This window comes from Lissotriton helveticus, chromosome 2_2 (assembly GCF_964261635.1).
Source record: "Lissotriton helveticus chromosome 2_2, aLisHel1.1, whole genome shotgun sequence".
NCBI lineage: Eukaryota > Metazoa > Chordata > Amphibia > Caudata > Salamandridae > Lissotriton > Lissotriton helveticus.
Genome location: NC_136060.1, coordinates 335,124,918 through 335,145,118, shown reverse-complemented (window position 1 = coordinate 335,145,118; position 20,201 = coordinate 335,124,918). Strand labels below are relative to the sequence as shown.

Here is a 20,201-nt window from a genome sequence, read left to right as displayed (position 1 = left end):
CAATGTCACGGAGGTGACAGAACACTACCATTAACTGACCCACAATTGGACTATCGTGAATGCAGTCGGAGTGTCAAGGAGGTCAATGGAGGAGGCCAAGAGGCGCTGGCATGATGTGAAAACCAAACCAAGGACAAACCTGCTGCCAACAGGAAGGCAGCAATGGCGACAGGAGGTGGGAGTCCTGTACCACAGGAGGAGCTGGAAGAAACAGAGGCTACAGTGACCAGTGTGGACAGAGGTGGGAGTCGGGACACAGCTTGAGAGGACCTGACACAACATCAACAGGGCGAGAAACGACCAGGGACTGGGGTGACGGGGAGATGGGCACAATGGCACACATGCACAACGATGTGTAGCACACTGCACACCCACAATGAGCCTGGATCATGTCCCTGATCCCCGTGGCACACTGCCGCACACACAAACATAGCAAGAAAAGCACATCCACATTGACGACAATGTGGTACAATGTGCAACCCCAGAGGACACAACTGGCTCCATACATGCGCAGAAACATGCCAACTACATCTAACCAAGCAGGAAACTGTTTCAAAGGAAATTTTGACGCCTGTTAGGAAGGAAACAGGGAAGAAGAAGGAAAGATACACAAATATAAGTCAAATTTGCATTGAAGGACATCAGCTTAGCCATTTACTAGCAATATTCGGAACTGCAGTGGTGAAGTGTTGCCTGTTGGCGTGGACAATAAAAACAAGCCTATAGAACACATTTAGTGTGCAGTGCATTGATGGTCAGGGCGACTATCTGGCTGCTCTGTGAAGGTGGTGAGGGAGCCAGTGTGCATGTGCTTAGAGATGGGGCATGGGGGAGGGGGTAGCGTGGAGTGCCAGGCAAGAGGGTAGTTCAGACAATTGGTGCACCGAGCGTGAGTGTGGCGTCTGGGGAATTAACGCGTCTTGCCATAACTTACAGTGCTAGGCGCGATGTAGATATGGGAGGGTCGCGCGAACCCTATAACAACAGGGCCGGTGATGATGGGCTATTGCGTGTATCTGGACATACCAAGGCTTGGCCAGATAGTCGCCCTGACCGTCAATGCACTGCACACTAAATGTGTTCTATAGGCTTGTTTTTATTGTCCACGCCAACAGGCAACACTTCACCACTGCGGTTCCGAATATTGCTAGTAAATGGCTAAGCTGATGTCCTTCAATGCAAATTTGACTTATATGTGTGTATCTTTCCTTCTTCTTCCCTGTTTCCTTCCTAACAGGCGTTAAAATTTCCTTTGAATCAGGCAAATTAATCATTTAAGTCCTGAAGATGATCCCTTTATAATTTGAGAGCGGGATCGAAACGTCGACTCCTTTGAGTAGACATACGCTTTATTTTGTAAAAATTATTGTATGTATGTGTTACTCCAGGACACTCTGGAAATTTTGATTCTTAACAGTGTCCTGACAGCTCACCCTGTTTGCCTGAAATTCTTTCACTTTACTACTTTCTCACTTCCACTTCCCTTGTACGGTACAGGATTGTGCCCTACTGTATTATAATGCTTTGTTGCTGAAACGTACCTTTTTCCTCAAAATAATTGACATGATTATTAAATCCCCTGTCCGGCTGGACAAGGGACAGAAATATATAGTTGCCTATTGTGGTCTATATAATATATTGTTTTATAAATTTCTTATGCTGAGGACCTTTTGTTCCCTTAAAAGCACATGATACCCATGGTCCACAGCTACCCATTGGGTTCCCCTTGTTTTTTCAAATGAACCATATCAAAAACCAGCACCTCCCAGTCACAATGTACATTGCCATACAGTCTGCATGTAAACAAGAACAATGCACCAACATGCATGTCAACACAATTTCAACATGCATCTCCCCTTCACATTGCAGAGGGACACACAACACCTCTAGCAGAGCAGACCAGACAACTCATCAGTGAAGCTGGAGTAGACCACCACTCCTCCGACACCGACGCCCTACAACAGCTCATTGACATCTTAGACAACCCACCTCCAGGAACAGGGTAGCCCAGCTACATAGAGGAGACGCCAGCCCCTGCACAGACCACTTAGCAGGAAGAACCCACCACCATGGCTGGCTCCCAACACTTCACCGAGGCAAACTTCGCATACCGCTGCCAAGTGTCAGAATGCCAAAAGGAGGTGGCCGAACAGGTGCGTGTGGGGTCTGAACCCATGGAAGATGAACTAGATCACATATATGGGTGTCTAATACCCCTCAGGGACCACCTACACCCCACAAAGGAGACCCACACTGCTACAGAGACACATGCTTATGCACATTTCCAGTACAGAACCACGCCCAGAGGCACGCAATTATCATTCACACATCAACGTTGGCTCTGCGTATGACGGACAAGACCACTCCTCTTACGTATTGAGTGGGTGACGACAAAGCTACATGTCAAAACTCTAAGCAGCTGCCTGCAGTGACATGACTGCGTCCGCTGTTCACAGCACAATGTAATGCCGTAGGGCCCAGGGCCCTCATTGTAACGGTTAGCAACCCACAGATATCCCACGTAGAGAAACCCTAAGCCACTAACCTTCAGGTACTGGCCGGCGGGGACCACAGCGTGAAGAATAGTATCCCAGTTCCCCAATAATGCCCACTCTCCCTGCACTATACACATGCAAGGGACAGAAGGCACTCCAGGAAAAAGGGAGAGAACAACGAAGGCGGATGTTGTTGCGAAGTACCCCTCTTGGTCTGGTCACAAGGGAAGGAGGTCTTCAAGTCACAACAATACTGGGAAAACACAAACGAACAGGACATTAGTTCCCTGCCTATAGGTCGGAGACTACCATAGGATTTACGGAGAAATCCGTACTTACATAAATTAACAGGGGAGTTGCCCAAAAGGATTCTGGGTGATGTAGTATCGGGACGGTAATCCCGAGACTCAAGAGTTCTTTGACTACTAGGTATCCTGTAAGGATTACAGGGGTGACTTCGAAAGCACCTGCTAGTTACTGTCACTGGAGGTAGTAGACGAAGTAAGTCAACAACAAACTGTTGCTCCCCCTCTGGACTAAGGAAAGAAAAGGAAAACAGTTTCTCTAGCACGGCCGTGCTTAACAGGTTCCTACCTCTAAGAGTTCGAGTAGGAAATGATGCGGCGTCCTCCTAGCGGGAAGGCAAGCGTCCGCGCACATATGTGTCCGGCGTCCTCCTAGCGGGAAGGCAAGCGTCCGCGCACCACTTGATCCGTCGTCCTCCTAGCGGGAAGGCAAGCGTCCGCGCACCACTTGATCCGGCGTCCTCCTAGCGGGAAGGCAAGCGTCCGCGCACAGGCTCTCTCTCTCCTGACTCGAAGGCAAGATTGATAAGCACTGAGCTACGCAGGAGAAGTGCTTATGTCTCTGGTCCCACAACCACTTCCGGGTCGCCCGCGCCCAGGTCCTTCTGGGAGTTGTAGTGCCCTTGTGGTTTCCGCGTATTGCGGACCTGATTCGACCCCTCGAGGTCAGCAGCGCTACAGAGCCCCCTCTTAAGGACTGCCGACTCGGTGGTCGACCCGGTTTCCCCGGATACATCTCGTGGAAGCGGCCCACCAACTCTGGACAATGGAGATTCTGCTCAGGTTCCCATGTCCGTTCCTCAACACCAAACCCCTTCCAATGTACCAGATACTGAACCCTACCCCGGTAGAGCCTTGAGTCTAACAGGTCCTGCACCTCATATTCCTCCAACCCGTCTACTATCACTGGAGGGGGATGATCAGGCAGTCTCGTCCCTACGGGACAGGGCTGGAGAAGGGACACATGGAACACAGGGTGGATATGCCAGGTGCGAGGGATAGATACTCTCATGGCCACAGGGTTAAGCACTTCCTCGATACTGTAAGGACCTATGTACTTGGGTTTAAGCTTGTTAATACCCCTGAGATGGATATACCTCGTGGAGAGCCATACCTTGTCCCCCACCTCGTACACCGGCTCTGGGCTGCGTTTCTTGTCCGCATGTCTTTTCTGCGTTGCTTGTGCAGCTGACAGATGATGGATGGCGTCGACCCTTACAGCATGCAGATGAGCATGGTGTTCTTGGATGCTCGGCAGCTGGGATGCCGCAGGCCATTCAAAAGGAAGAATGTTCAGGTGATATCCCAAAAGACAAAAGAATGGGGAGCAGCCCAAGGTGGAGTGCTCGGTGTTATTATAGGTGAACTCCGCCATCCACAAGAGGGTGACCCAGTCCGTAGAGTTCTGCAGGGAAAAACATTGCAGGTACTGTTCTATGGTCTGGTTGAGGCGTTCCGTTTTTCCGTCAGTTTGGGGGTGGTAACTCGTTGAGAGCCGGGCATCGATGGTCAACGTTTTGCAAAGGGCTTTCCAGAAACGGGATGTAAACTGCGAACCCCTGTCGGTGATGAAGACGGATGGGATGCCATGGGCTCTCACAAGATGTTGCAGGATCACGAGCGCCAGGTCTGCGGAGTTTGGTAGCCCCTCCAACGGGACAAAATGGCCCATTTTGGTCAGATGGTCAACGAGAACCAAGATCGTTGTCTTTCCTTGACACAAAGGCATTTCAACAATGAAGTCCATTGATACAGTGTGCCAAGGTTTGGGGGGAATGGGAATCGGGCGGAGCAACCCAGCTGGTCGGTTATGTATCGCCTTGCTTTGTGCACACACTGAACAATTCCGGACGTATTTCTTTACGTCATTTCTGAGGTCGGGCCACCAGAAAGACCGTTCTATGGTGGCAATAGTTTTATATACACCCCAATGTCCTCCTAGCACAGTGTCGTGAGCCCACGTAAGTACTTGCATCTGTAGACCAGGGTCCGGGACATACAAGGCATGGTGATGATACAAAAGGTCGTTGTTTTGTGTTCGCCCTAGGGGTTCTTCTTGGAGCCAAGTTGGAAAATCGACGTCCGTCAAAGACACCCTAACGTCCTCGAGGAAATCAGAGGATGTGAGCAAAGCGATGGTGCCTTCGGGAAAAGCACCCTCAGACAGGATGGAAGGTGGTTCACTGTTGTCTGGGGTGTCTGAGTCAGGGATTTCCAGGTTCCTGGAAAGGGCGTCGGCCTTCCCATTTTGAGGGCCGGGACGATACTTGATCACGAAATCATAATCCGAGAAGAAGAGTGTCCATCGGAGTTGTCTTGGCGTGAGGGCCTTCGCCGTTTTCAAGAACAAAAGGTTCCTGTGATCCGTGTATATCTCAAAGGTGTGTCGGGCCCCCCACAAGTAGTGTCTCCATTCTTCACAGCCTCTCTTGATGGCTAGCAATTCTTTATCCGTGATGGAATAATTGATCTCGCTTGGGCTCAGTTTCTTGGAGTAATAGGCGACGGGGTGTATTTGTCCAGTTGTTGGATGACGCTGGGACAAGACCCCTCCCAGAGCGTATTGAGACGCATCGGTTTCCAGTATGAATGGTAGTTGGGCATCCGGATGTCGCAAAATGGGGGCTTGAGTGAATCGCTCCTTGAGGGTGCGAAAGGAGAGGTCTGCTTCTTCCCTCCACTGGAATGGTACGTTTTTTCGCAGCAGACAGGAGATGGGATGGATGATCCTAGAGAAATCTTTTATAAATCTCCTGTAGTAATTTGCAAATCCCAAAAAACTCTGCACGGATTTGACGTTCTGTGGCGTAGCCCAGTTCTTAATGGCCTCTACCTTCCCATTTTCCATCTGGAAACCGTTAGCGTTGATCACGTAGCCTAAAAAAGACACCTCAGGGACATGAAACAGACACTTCTCAAGTTTAGCGTATAAATTGTTTCGTTGCAGGCGTTCTAACACTGCAGTGACGTGTTGTACATGGTCTTGCATGGTCTTTGAATAGATGAGTATATCGTCTATGTATACCATGCAGATGGTATCTAACAATCCCCTTAGCACCTCATCCATGAAATATTGGAAGGCGGAAGGGGCGTTGCATAGACCGAATGGCATCACCCTATACTCGAAGAGCCCAAACTTGGTGCGGAATGCGGTCTTCCACTCGTCGCCTTGTTTTACGCGCACAAGATGGTAGGCCCCACGAAGGTCCAGCTTGGTGAAATAGCGGGCTCCTTTGATTTGATCCATCAGCACAGAGATCAAAGGAAGGGGGTACCTGTTTTTGACCGTGATGCTATTCAGTGCTCGGTAATCGATACAGGGTCTCAATTCATCGCAGTCCTTTTTCGGAATAAAAAATAAAGGGGATGATGCAGGGGAAGTAGAATGGCGAATGAATCCGGAGGCCATGTTTTCATCAATGTATTTCCGCAAATACTGGTTCTCCTTCTCTGCTAGCGCATAGACTCTACTGCAGGGTATCGCAGCCCCTGGTAGAAGATCGATACAGCAATCGTACACTCGATGCGGGGGTAATCTTGTTGCCTGCTTTTTGTCAAAGAGTTCATGAAAGCCCTCGTATTCTTTGGGTAAGGAGTTGGCCTTCTTTGGGGCATCCTCACAGGAGACGGCCAAATGATGTGCCCAAGGGATCTCATTGTTGTCAGTTGCCACCGGGATACTCGTGCAACAGTGTTCTTTGCAGTAAGCCGAATTCATCGTCACCGTTCGTGCTGACCAGCTCACATCAGGATCGTGGAGAGTCAGCCAGGGCATGCCTAGGATGAGGCGGAACTGTGGCGCCGCTATCAAGTCAAACTGGATGAATTCTTGGTGTTCTTCATGCTGCATGCGTAGAGGCACCGTATGTTTGGTTACTGGCCCTGAGGTCAAGGAAGAGCCGTCGACAGCTTTGACGTTTTCTGGCTCATTCTTCCGCTCCCACGCAATCCCAAGGGAGGCTGCATACTCGAGGTCTATATAATTCCCTGTGGCTCCCAAATCCAACAGGGCTTCCACGTGAGTGACATTGTTCCCGGCTATAAATAAGGTTACCGGCATGTTTATATGGGCCACTGCTGGCATCATAGTGTTGGCAAGGAGAGAGGAGATCGATGTCTGTCTCACGTCCAACCCAGCGACCTCCGTCTGGGCCGGACTTTTTAGTTTTCCGACGTCTCTCTGGTTCCCAGGATAACGGGTTTTCGTGGCCCTGCGTTTCTTTCGGGTGGTTGGGCCCTGGCTCGACATTCACGTATGAAGTGCCCCCCTTTACCACAATAAAGACAAAGCTTCATTCTTCGTCTGCGCTCTCGTTCTTCCGTTGTCAGAGGGCCTCGGATCCCACCGATCTGCATCGGCTCTACCCCCTCTGGATTCTTTGAGCCTTCCTCTGCTGATGGTTTGGGTTTGGGGTACCATCCTTTCATGTCGCTCCGATTCCGGTCTCCCCGCCTTTCCAGAAGGCGATGGTCGAGTTGCACGGTAAGATCTATCAAGTCCTCACAGTTGGCTGGCATTTGGACTACTTGAGACAAGACGTCCTTTAACTCGCTTCGAAGTCCCTGATAGAACAAGGAGGTGCGCTTCTCCTGTGGCCAGTCGGTTTCCACCACTAGTCTGTTGAACGCGGTGATATAGGTCAATAGGTCTTGCGACCCCTGGCGTAATGTGATGAGTTCTCTGTCCAAGGACAACATATGAGTCTTGCGGTCGAACAACCTCCGGAGGGCAGAACAGAAATCAAGGAAATGATGCAACACCGGATCATTCTTCTCCATCAACGGTATTGTCCAACTAGCCGCGTTCCCACTCATATAGGACATCATGAATGATGTTTTGGAGGCATCGTCCTGAAACACCGCAGGCTTACATAAAAAGTGGAGCCGGCATTGATTTAAGAATGTCTCAAATTTCTTCGGATCCCCATGAAAGCGTTCAGGTGGAGCAAGAGGGATCCCCGTGTTCTGTATGACATGCACCGCAGGAGTGTGGTCGGTGGAGGACTGAGGTATGGCATTGGGGACAAAAAACCCACCCCCAGATGCTCCCTGGGGAGGGGCTTGCGTGACTGGATGCCCTGGGGGGAGTAGAGTCGCTTCCCTTATGTAAGATCCTGTTCCCTGTCCTTTACGCACCATGCCCGCTACCTCTCTCCTCATGGTATTCATTTCTTTCTTCATCTCTTGGTTTTCGGCACGCGATGCGTGTACCTCGTGTTGAAGCGCGTTAATGCTTTCTACCAACGAGGCTAACATAACATTTGGCTCCATGGTCCGGGCTCGGCTTGTCTACTTGGGCTTATCAATCTGTAACGGTTAGCAACCCACAGATATCCCACGTAGAGAAACCCTAAGCCACTAACCTTCAGGTACTGGCCGGCGGGGACCACAGCGTGAAGAATAGTATCCCAGTTCCCCAATAATGCCCACTCTCCCTGCACTATACACATGCAAGGGACAGAAGGCACTCCAGGAAAAAGGGAGAGAACAACGAAGGCGGATGTTGTTGCGAAGTACCCCTCTTGGTCTGGTCACAAGGGAAGGAGGTCTTCAAGTCACAACAATACTGGGAAAACACAAACGAACAGGACATTAGTTCCCTGCCTATAGGTCGGAGACTACCATAGGATTTACGGAGAAATCCGTACTTACATAAATTAACAGGGGAGTTGCCCAAAAGGATTCTGGGTGATGTAGTATCGGGACGGTAATCCCGAGACTCAAGAGTTCTTTGACTACTAGGTATCCTGTAAGGATTACAGGGGTGACTTCGAAAGCACCTGCTAGTTACTGTCACTGGAGGTAGTAGACGAAGTAAGTCAACAACAAACTGTTGCTCCCCCTCTGGACTAAGGAAAGAAAAGGAAAACAGTTTCTCTAGCACGGCCGTGCTTAACAGGTTCCTACCTCTAAGAGTTCGAGTAGGAAATGATGCGGCGTCCTCCTAGCGGGAAGGCAAGCGTCCGCGCACATATGTGTCCGGCGTCCTCCTAGCGGGAAGGCAAGCGTCCGCGCACCACTTGATCCGTCGTCCTCCTAGCGGGAAGGCAAGCGTCCGCGCACCACTTGATCCGGCGTCCTCCTAGCGGGAAGGCAAGCGTCCGCGCACAGGCTCTCTCTCTCCTGACTCGAAGGCAAGATTGATAAGCACTGAGCTACGCAGGAGAAGTGCTTATGTCTCTGGTCCCACAACCACTTCCGGGTCGCCCGCGCCCAGGTCCTTCTGGGAGTTGTAGTGCCCTTGTGGTTTCCGCGTATTGCGGACCTGATTCGACCCCTCGAGGTCAGCAGCGCTACACTCATGCATACAACATGACCACAGGGACACACGTAGATAGTATGTGGAACTAGCTATGGGCATGTGCGTCCGGCCCCTTTATTAGCCGGGCCACATGTACAGTGACGCCTGTGCTGGATGTGTGTGTGGTGAGTGTAAGCCAGCCCGCATGGAGTGGATGGTGCTGGCAACAACTTGAACAGTGAACATCATTAACACGGAGACTAAAAACACCAGCATAACAGACACAACTGCTGAGCAACATGAAGGTAGCCAAAGCAAGTACAGAGGTCACCCAATATGTAAACAAAAGTGTCAGTGAGTTGCAGTGCACTGAGGTTGGCGCACTAGAGCTGAGTGCGCTCATGTGTACAAATTATCTAGGATTGTGTCCCTTCGAGATATACCTGATGCAGCTGCAGTGGGGTATGTTACACCTGCATCATCTTCCTCACCATCTTCCCTGGCCTCCCACAGTGCCTGAGGTGACATTGCTGTGCAGCCTCTCCACGGCACAAAACTCAATCAGTAACGGTCCATGGGTTGCGGTGCACTGAGTCAGTGGAACCTGGAGTGCTGAGCAGGGTATCAGGCAGTAGATGGCATCCACGACAGATGTGAGCAACTCTGTTGGTCTGCCAGTACAACTGTTTCCACTCTGGCAGATGGTGGTTGGAGGTGGTCTTGACGATAGTGGTATGTGTCTCCTGCGGTGATGCGGCGTCCGGGCCGGTCAGGACTCAATTTGATGAGTGAGCCCTGGTGGACCGCAGTTGAGGCAGGAGGCAGCGGACAGCGCAGGGCCACAGATACATGGCGTTGATGACACCAAGGGCATCGTCTCAGAGGCCATCCAATATTCAATCAGACAGGGTCCCTGACTTGAGCTACACAGAGTTAGTTGGCCCGGATGCACAGCGGTCAGCACAGGCACACCGCCACGGGACGTTGACTTGGGGTCCACTGAGGTAGGGCCACATGGACTGAGCGGGTCCTCGGCGATGTCCAAGTGAAATGTGGCGGAGGGTTGCGAGGGACAGTGGAAGGTGTCCTCAAGGGCATGATGCAGAGGGCAGTAGCCGTCTGGAAGCAGCAAATGGAGGTGTGGAATGCTACAGCCTCGTGTCCACCACTAATTCGGTATCAGATACATGAGGATGAAGACTAGTCCATAGACTCAGATGCCACCAAAGTTCAACCAGAGAGTGTCCATGAATGCCAGGGAACAGACTTAGTGGCACCGGGGCTGAGCGGGGATCCAGTCTGTGATGATGCCGGTACAATGATATGGACTCTGACATTGCTAAATCAAGACTCAGTCCCAGATGTGTGACCTACTCAACTGCAATGTAGGCCGGAGGCAACTGTCAGCAGTGGCCCACAGCCACGTGCCATTGGCTCGCGATACACAGAGTTAGTGACACCAGGGCAGTTGTCGGTAGTATTTGATCACCTCCGTAACGATTATCGTTTTTTCCTCCTGACCGCAACGCGTCATCCTCTTACACCTCCCCTTGCGTGCAATGATATGTACTCTGCCATTGAAAAATGGATGCTTAGTTACAATTGTGTGACCAACTCGACCGCAGTGTAGGCGGTAGGCATTTCCAGCAAGGGCCCACAGAAACGTGTGGTTGTGATGCTATACAAAGACTTGCTGGCACGACATCGAAGGGAGTATAGTGATTTAAAGTCTGCATTGCCGTGTTTACTCGGCCATTGCATAATCAAGACTCAGTCCCAAATGTGTGACCTACTAGTCCGCTGTGTCTGCCGGGAGAGTACGTAAACAAGAAAGGAGTATGATGGGCCTTGCTCGTGGAAGACGTGATGGTCGTAGCACGATGCCAGGGTTGCAGGCATCGGGCTTGGAGCTTGCACCGACACGTGGTGGGCCTTCTTCAAGACACCCCGGTGTCGGCAGGTGAGCATTGAGGCCTGGGTGCGCAGGTGTGGGCAAGACGGGTTCGGGGACCAGCGGCCTGGGGTGTAGCAGGCAGACAGGATCTCAGACAACACTGCTTACGGAAACGGCGTCAGCCTCATGGTGGGGTTACAGGCGCCACCGTGGAAGGACGTTGGGCATTCTGGAAGAGAACCACGCCCAGAGCTCTGTGCTTTTTATTCACACCCCTACGCTGGCCTGGCGTACTCCGGGCCAGCCCACTCCACTCACGCTTACAGCGGGGGAGATAACTAGCTACATTTCCGTGATCTTCCCCACTAGCTGGGGTGATATGGTTGCATCCACTGTCCACTACACTCCATACCCCAGTGGTGTATGTTGACATGGATATGTGTGTGGTCTGCATACTGAAGTCTGGACATCACATCCACGCCACACTTGGCATTTTGTACATTCTCATTCATGGGTCCCTTGCCTCCTTTGCACATGCCTGGTTTCCATCTCTCCCCACAATCTGCTATTGTGTGGCTGAGGTGCCATGCCATTGATAGCTTATGTGCATGGCTGGCCCAGGTTCCCACAGTAAGTTGTGCTGTCGTGTCTGGTGGGTGGGCATGTTGTATGGCATGTTGTATGTGAGTTTGTAACATGAGCATTCCCAGTGTTGTGAGTTGCATGATTGTAGGGTTGAGGTGTGTGGTGTGTTCATTTGGTACTTGACACCGAGCAGTGCATTTCCTTAGGTGCCATCCTGGAAGCGCTGGTTGATGATGGACTGTCGGTAGATGTGGAATCATGCACACTGCCTGGGTGGTTGGCGTCGATGTTGATGGGGATTCCTGGTTGGTCCACTATTGCCTGCACATTGATGGAATGCGTGTGCTTTCTGTTGCGGTTATTGTGTGCAGTGTTGCCAGGGGGCACAAGTGGGTCACGTGTGCAGTCAATTGCCCCAACAAGTGCTGGAAGCCAGCTATGGGGTAGACACCTTGCTTGGTCTCCAGCTGTGTGGGAAGTATAGATAGTGGGGTACCAAGTTGATGATTTCATCCATGACCGTTGTGAGGAACTCTGATTGGGCTGGCTGTGAGACTCCTCAGACTCTTGCAGTTGTTGGCTGGAAGGTACCAGAGGCCAACACGTGCAGCACCGCCAGCAGCTTTGTCTGAGGTGGGATGTTGGTTATCAGCTGTGTTGGTACCGTCAGCCTGTGGACAATGGTGGTCAAGATGCGGAGGATGGTAGTCCCTTTGAGCCTGTGGTGGGCAATGTCACTCTTTGGTGTTGGGTCTGTGAGTTTAGTGTGTTTTCAGGGGGTCACTGTCTTTGCCTGCGTAGCATTTGTGTTGGTCCGGGGTGAGGGTGGTAGGGATCCGAGGGGGTGGGGTGTGGTCCTCGGAGTGGTGACGGTGGGTGCTGTTGCCCTCTTGGGTGTCCAGGCTGCATGCTCAGTGGCTGCAAGGCATCTGTTGCCCTTCAGGTGTGGCTGGGGGCTGGGCTCCAATTTCTGGTGCAGGCTGTCACCTGACTTTCCACCAGGTCAGAGCAGGTGTAAATTTCATGCAGCTAATTCGCCTTATCGCATGTTTTGTGATCCCATGCCGATTTGACTGGTCATTGAGAATATTGCGGAGTAGTGTTGTTGCGGCTTTTTGTACGGGAACGCCTACTCTGCATCTCATTAGCGATAGTTGCCGAGGTCATCTGTGGCGATGTTCTTTGCTGTTGCTATCGCAGGTAAACTGGTGATATGGGCTGTTATCACCTGCTTGTTAATGGGGTGTTCGTTTTACCTCAACTTTGGCTGCGATAAATTGCCATTAACGTGGCGATAGTTGCTTGAGAATATGCCCCCAAGAGTTTTACATAAAAGGCCACTCAACTACTTCCCCTGTTCAAACTTGTTACACACCTTTATGTGTACTATTTGATGTTTGGAGCAGAACAAAATACCTCAAACTATTAGCAGAACTACACACATGTAAGCTTACATCTAATTATTTTGTTCAGCTGAACACAACTGTTTAATAGTACTTGTAATCTCAATATTGAGAAGCAATTTCTTGAGGATTGTTCAGTACGTTGTTAGAGTTACCTCAGCAGTGCTAGGCTAATCTGTATGGCTGGCAAGATTTAAAGACTTCACCTGTGAAGTTTCTCTTTCAAATTGTCTGACGTCATGAAGCTGGACCTCTGATGTTGTAGTTGTGGGGTCCACCTATGTCCCTCTTGCCAGAGAGAATCTCCTGTCTAGTCACAGCTAGACACCCTAAACCTGGGCTGGAATGTCTGTGAGGGGCAGCCAGTGCCTTTTTGGGGGTCTGTGGTCTGAAACCATTTTCCTTGGAATCGCCCTGACAAGGAAGGCAGGATTTGAATATCACATACACCTCGCAATCGACCAAAGCATGAAGTGGTTTCACAACTTGGGAGGCTGCACACTGCTGTTCTCAAAGTGTCAAGCAAAAATATTTAGGGTGTGACTCAAAAAGAGAAATGAGGGCTTTTGAGAGGGAAATATGACAAATGTAAAATCCTGAAACTGAACCTAAAATACTCATTCATTGCCTATTCCATTAAGGCTGTGTGCAAATTTCACATGGTGTGTGATGACCAGCAGCCCTATTGTGGAAAAACGTTTGTTGACTACTGACATAATTAGAAGTTAAAACCAAGGAACTTGCCAGTCCCCACAAAGTGCCATCTGAAAAGAGTTAGAAAGACCTCTCGACAAATAAAAATGCACAACAGCAGTTGAAGAAGTGGTACTGTGACAAGAGATAATGGGAAAAGATAGTTTAGTTTACTACAATTCAGTTGCTGACTTAAACTGGCTTGAACAGGCAACAGGCTCATCTTCCCCTTTTAGTGATGATCCCAAGTTGTGCTTTTTTATACTTACGTCAAAATGTTTTGTGAATAGACCTGAGCTTTAAAAAAGGTCCGAGTGCTCCCTTTCTCCTCCGTGTAAGAGCTCCTACAGTCACGGTGCTCCCTTTCTCCACCATGTAAGAGCTCCTACAGTCACGGGGCTCCCTTTCTCCACCATGTAAGAGCTCCTACAGTCACGGTGCTCCCTTTCTCCACCATGTAAGAGGTCCCACAGACCGAGTCCTCCTCTTCTCTTCCCTGTAAGATCTCCCACAGACCTAGTGCTGCCTTGCTCCTTCATGCAAGAGCTCCCACAGATGGAGTGCTCCTTAGCTCCCACAGCAGCATAAGCCCATGCAGGTAAGAGTAGTGGCGCTGGGTGGGGGGAGATTTCAACAGATGACGATGAGGGAAAATTAAAATATTAATTTAATTTTCCCTCTGGTCCTTTGCCGGATCCCTTACCAACCTGGCCCCACTGTTGCACCACTCTATCCCACAGACTGAGTGCTCCATTTTTCCTCTATGTAAGAGCTCCCACAGACCAAGTGTTCCCTTACTCCTCCCTGTAAGAGATTCCACACACTGAGTGCTGCATTTCTCCTCCCTGCATGAGCTCCCACAGATCGAGTGCTCCCTTACTCCCCCCTGTAAGAGCTCCCACATATCGGGTGCTCCCTTGCTCCTCCCTGTAAGAGCTCCTACAGACTGAGGGCTCCCTCTCTCCTCCCTGTAAGACCTTCTACAGACCGAGTGCTCCCTTAGTCCTCCCTGTAAGATCTCCCACAGACCAAGTGCTCCCTTTCTCCTCCATTTAAGAGCTACCACAGACTGAGTGCTCCCTTTCTACTCCCTGCAACAGCTCCCAAAGACCGAGTGCTCCCTTTCACCTTCATGCAAGAGCTCCTGCAGATGTAGTGACCTCTTTCTCCTCCATGTAAAAGCTCCTACAGACCAAGTGTCCCCATTCTCCTCCCCGTAAGAGCTCCTATAGACTAGGTGCTCCCTTACTCCTTCATGTAAAGTTCCTACAGACCGAGTGCTCCATTTTTCCTCCCTTTAAGAGCTCATACAGATGAGTGCTTCATTACTCCAGTGCTCCCTTAGTCCTCCATGTAAGAGCTCCTACAGACAGAATGCGCCCGTGCTCCTCCCTGTAAGAGCTCCTACAGACCGAGTGCTCCCTTTATCATCCATGTAAGCGCTCCAACAGACCGAGTGCTCCCTTACTCCTCCCTGTAAGAGCTCCCACAGACCAAGTGCTTCCTTGCCCCTCCCTGTAAGAGCTTCCACGGATTGAGTGCTTCCTTTCTCCTCCACTGAAGAGTTCCCATAGACTGAGTTCTTCCTTTCTTCTCCATGTAAAAGTTCCTACAGACCGAGTACTCCCTTTCTACTCCCTATAACAGCTCCCACAGACCGAGTTCTCCCTTTCTCCTCCCTGGAAGAGCTCCACAGACCGAGCACTCTCTTACTCCTCCCTGGTAGAGCTCTCACAGACCAAGTGCTCCCTTACTCCTCCCTGTAAGAGCTTCCACAGATTGAGTGCTTCCTTTCTCCTCCACTGAAGAGTTCCCATAGACTGAGTTCTTCCTTTCTTCTCCATGTAAAAGTTCCTACAGACCGAGTGCTCCCTTTCTACTCCCTATAACAGCTCCCACAGACCGAGTTCCCCCTTTCTCCTCCCTGGAAGAGCTCCACAGACCGAGCACTCTCTTACTCCTCCCTGGTAGAGCTCTCACAGACCAAGTGCTCCCTTACTCCTCCCTGTAAGAGCTCCAACAGACCGAGTGTTCCCTTACTCCTCCCTGTAAGAGCTCCCACAGACAAAGTGCTCCCTTGCCCCCCCTGTAAGAGCTTCCACAGATGGAGTGCTTCCTTTCTACTCCACGGAAGAGTTCCCACAGACTGAGTCTTTCCTTTCTCCTCTATGTAAAAGTTCCTACAGACCGAGTGCTCCCTTTCTAATCCCTATAACAGCTCCCACAGACCGAGTTCTCCCTTTCTCCTCCCTGGAAGAGCTCCACAGACCGAGCACTCTCCTACTCCTCCCTGGTAGAGCTCCCACAGACCAAGTGCTCCCTTACTCCTCCCTGTAAGAGCTGCTACAGACTCAGTGCTCCCTTTCTCCAACCTGTAAGAGCTCCAACAGACCAAGTGCTTCCTTACTCCTCGCTGTAAGAGCTCCTACAGACTCAGTGCTCCCTTTCTCCTCCATGTATGAGTTCCAACAGACCAAGTTCTCCCTCTCTCCTCCTTGTAAGAACTCCGAAAGACTGAGTGCTCCCTTACTCCAGTGCTCTTTTTCTCCTCCATGTAAGAACTCCAACAGACTGAGTGTTCCATGTTTCCTCCCTTGAAGAGCTCCCACAGACTGTGTGCTCCCTTACTCCAGTGCACCCTTACTCCTCCCTGTAAGAGCTTCTTCAGACAGAGTGCGCCCTTACTCGTCCCTTTAAGAGCTCCTACAGATGGAGTGCTCCCTTTTTCCTTACCGGAAGAGCTCCTTACTCCACTGCTTCCTTACACCGCCATGTAAGAGTTCCTACAGATCGAGTGATCCCTTACTCCTCCATGTTAGAGCTCCTACAGACCGAGCGCACCATTTCTCCTCCTGTAAGAGCTCCCAGAGCCTCTGTGCTCTCTTACTCCAGTGCACCCTAACGCCTCCCTGTAAGAGCTTCTTCAGACTGAGTGCTCCCTTACTCCTCCTTGTAGGACCTCCTACAGACTGAGTGCTTCTTTTCTTCTTCCTGTACTAGTTCTTACAGAGTGTGTGCTCCCTTACTCTAGTGCTCCCTCACTCCTCCATGTTAGACCTCCTACAGACGGAGTGCTCCCTTTCTCCCCCCTGGAAGAGCTCTTTCAGACTGAGTGCTTCCTTACACCTCTATGTAAGAGTTCCTACTGATCGAGTGCTTTCTTACTCCTCCATGTTAGAGCTCCTACAGACGAAGCACCCCATTTCTCCTCCTTTAAGGGCTCCTGCAGACTAAGGGGCAGATTTACAAGAAAGTTATGCATCTGTAGAGTTGCGTCACTTTCCCTGAGAAACCCTTGCGCCACCATATTTACAATACGGCGCACCATGGCGCAAGGATTGACAGATGCATCAGAAATTCTGATGCATCTGTTGACGCAAAGGTCTTGCATTGCTGAAGTTGTGTCGCAAGCACGATGCAACTGCAGCGATGCTCAGTAAGGCTTATACCTATTGCACTGCGTCACTCCTTGTGCCTGTTTCAAGCAGGCATAAGGTTTTGACGCAGTGGCGTCCTAGAAGTGGCGCAGTGAAATCCTGTAGATTTAACTGAGTCACTTTTACGACGCTTTCCAGCATAGGAACGCCCACCCTGCATACATTATACCTGACGCAGGTACAATGTGACATGGGGCTTTACAACATGGTGCATCTCAGTAGATGCGTCCCGTTGGAAATGGGCCAAATTTTTACGCCGCTGCTGCGTCACAAAAAGTGACGCAACGGCGGTGCAAAAAAGACGCAAGGGGCTTGTAAATATGCCCCCTAAGTGCTTACTTTCTCCTCCCTGTACTAGTTTTTGCAGACTGTGTACTCCCTTACTCTAGTTCTCCCTTACTCCTCCATGTAGGAGCTCCTACAGACCGAGTGCTCGTTTCCCCCTCCCTGCAAAGGATCCTACAGGAACCATATATGACAGGACGGTTATTGGTCCACTTCATAGTCTCTCCATGGTCCGGTCCATACTCAGTTTTCTTTGTTTAATTACTTGAAAACATAAGTATATTCACTCTGTCAAAGATCCCCTGCTGCGTCAGTATTGCATATCCTTGAACTACGGCGATTTTAGAATTGAATACATCTATTATTGAAAAAAAAAGAATGTTTCCTCTATCCCAGCCCGTCATTCAGATACATAAGTACAGGCCCTACTTTGGAACAGAAATGCCATTAATTATATAATTACTATAATTTGAAGCTACATAATATTGTATTGCACTATTGTCAATAGAGGAAATAGCACTTTATGCGTTTTTCAAACCTTATATTTAGGGTTAGCACAGTTCCTTTTTTCAAACTTCATACTTATCATCAGCATAGTTAATCTTTAACGCCTAACTTAAGATCTGTTGAGCAACTTTTACAAACTACTCGCTTCGGAAGAGCACATGGATTACTTCTGACTGGTTATGGTTAGCGAATTGCAAACCATCTGACTAGGACGGGTATCGTTCATCTTTCAAACTCCGGTTTAAACCCCGCATACCCTTTCTTACAAAGGCTTTATTTGGGAACAACACACTTCCTCATACAAGCCCCATGTTTAGGGGCATATTTCAGCGTCCAGATTGACAATTTATGATTAGACGAGTTCAAACTCTCTTGTCTAGTATTAGTAAAGTTTATCTTTCAAACTCCAGTTTAGAAACAGCATAGGTCATATTTCTAACTCTTTGATAAGGAACAGCAGAGCTCTTCCTACACAGCAAACTCATCTTTAAAAAGAGCAGATTTCCTGGTCCAGACTCCTTGGACAGGGTCAGCGAATCTTAAACTCTTGTCTCCTTCTCGAGCTCTTCGCAAAGATCAGCAGGATTATGAGTCCCTATCTCCTCTTACAAAGTCTGTATCTGGGACACCGGATGTCCTTGGAAGTTGGCTTCGTGGAAGTCAATCAAACATCACTTGCCTCACAAAAAAGTACTAATTTGATAACGAAATAAAAGCACAAAGGTTTGTTTCCACAAAAAGCAGTTTTAGGAAATCGTCCTTCCACGTGTCAGACAAGCGCCAGAAGTGATAACTGAAGCTGACAACGCTCCTGGCTGTGGTAACTAAATTCAGATTATGGCAGACGCGTCATGCTTGCAACTTGCAGGTGTATCTAACTCCACGACAAACCCAGCCCGCGCGAGGGCTGCTGTGCGTACTGTGCGCGCGCCAGACGGCGCCCAGGAGTGGGAGCATGCCGATAATAAACTACTGCTCAGATTTAGAGAGTAGGTTCCCTGCACAAGTCATGAAAATTGTGTTTTACTCAAAGTGGTAACTTTAAGAATACTTCCTTCCCCTCATTAATGACAGCTACAGTTACGTGCCATTTACCAACTCTATACGTTTTCTTTAAGGATGGGCATATATATACCCAGTTTCAGGCACCCATCTCAAGGAGTGATGGAGGCACTGACCGGTTTTAAGTGAGCACCACTAAAGTTCAGTAGTCAGTAGCCAGTGACCCACTTCCCTCGCAAATTGCGTAAACCTATCACACCGCATCACCTACATCTAAGCCAGGTTTGCAATCAGCGCCTAGGAATACACACAAGGAAATGGACCTGGTGGAAAGCGCGCACACACAACGACACTCCTGGAGACCCCTCCACAGGCGGGGCGCCCCCGGGCCGCAGCGCGTGGGCCCCCCTGGAGACACTGGTACCGCGGACAGCTCCTTACCCTCCTCATTCTCGTCAAACACCGGCGTCTTGTGGGAGTGGTTGGCGCCCATGTTACGCTCCAGTGTCTTGCACATCCCCAGACAAAAGGTGAGCAGGAACCTCCAGCAGCGGCATCTCCCGGGGTCAATCCAAGGAAGAGGGGCGGCATGAAAGGTATCCACAGACGCGGAGGAGGGAGCCCCGGGCTGCCCGGGCCCAGCTGAGCGCACCTTGGAGCGGGAAGCGGTCCTCTGCTGCGTCCCGCCGCTCCGCCCCTCCGCTAGGTGAGGAAGGGGATGCGGGCATCGCCGTCCCCGCCGCCCTCTGCTCCTGCACGTCCAGGCTGCAGGGGAGCGCTCGGATCAGCACATACACTGCCCCCTGCGCTGGAAGTCATCCCGCGCAACGAGAGCCATCCGTCTCCCTCTGACAGGAAGCGCTCTGCCACTTCCTAAACTTGATGCATATTTTATCGGCGACAGTCAGATGTTTGTTTGGGGGAGCGGGGGTGGCAGCTTTCGGAGCTCGTGAAGTGCGAGGGGTATGATGTTAGGAGCTGGCGGAGAGGGAGGGGCTTGTACCAAAGGAGTCTCTGAAGGGGGTGTCGTATCAGTAACTTTTGGCGAGGGAGAGGGGATCTGATATGGACAGGTTGGCAACAGGGAGGGGTGTGTGGAAAAGGAGCGTTGAGAGAAGAAAGGCTGCGAAGAGTGAGGGGTTCTGGAAAAGGAGTGTGGAGGAAACAGGAGGGGAGTGTGAGATGAGAACTTGGGAAGCAGGAAGTGGCTGTAAAATAGGCACCACTGAATAGGGAGGGAGGGTTTTGTGGGGTCGATAACTTCTGAGGGGGGGTCCCGACGCGTTCCTTAATTTTAAATACATGTCCCTGTTTTTCGGACAAAGGTCAAGTCACCCTGTAGAGGAGGATTTAA

At 50.4% G+C, this 20,201-nt stretch overlaps 1 protein-coding gene across 1 annotated transcript in view; it reads right to left on the bottom strand.

Moving 5' to 3' along the window:
- The window catches only part of STK32B (serine/threonine kinase 32B), a 1,644,519-nt gene extending 1,624,911 nt beyond the window's left edge, over window positions 1-19,608 (bottom strand). Inside the window, exon 1 of the mRNA XM_078678995.1 lies at window positions 19,289-19,608. Within this exon, the coding sequence (XP_078535121.1) occupies window positions 19,289-19,364 (76 nt within the window). The 5' untranslated portion in view covers window positions 19,365-19,608. The remainder of the gene's footprint in view (window positions 1-19,288) is intronic.
- Between the last annotated feature and the right edge of the window lie 593 nt (window positions 19,609-20,201).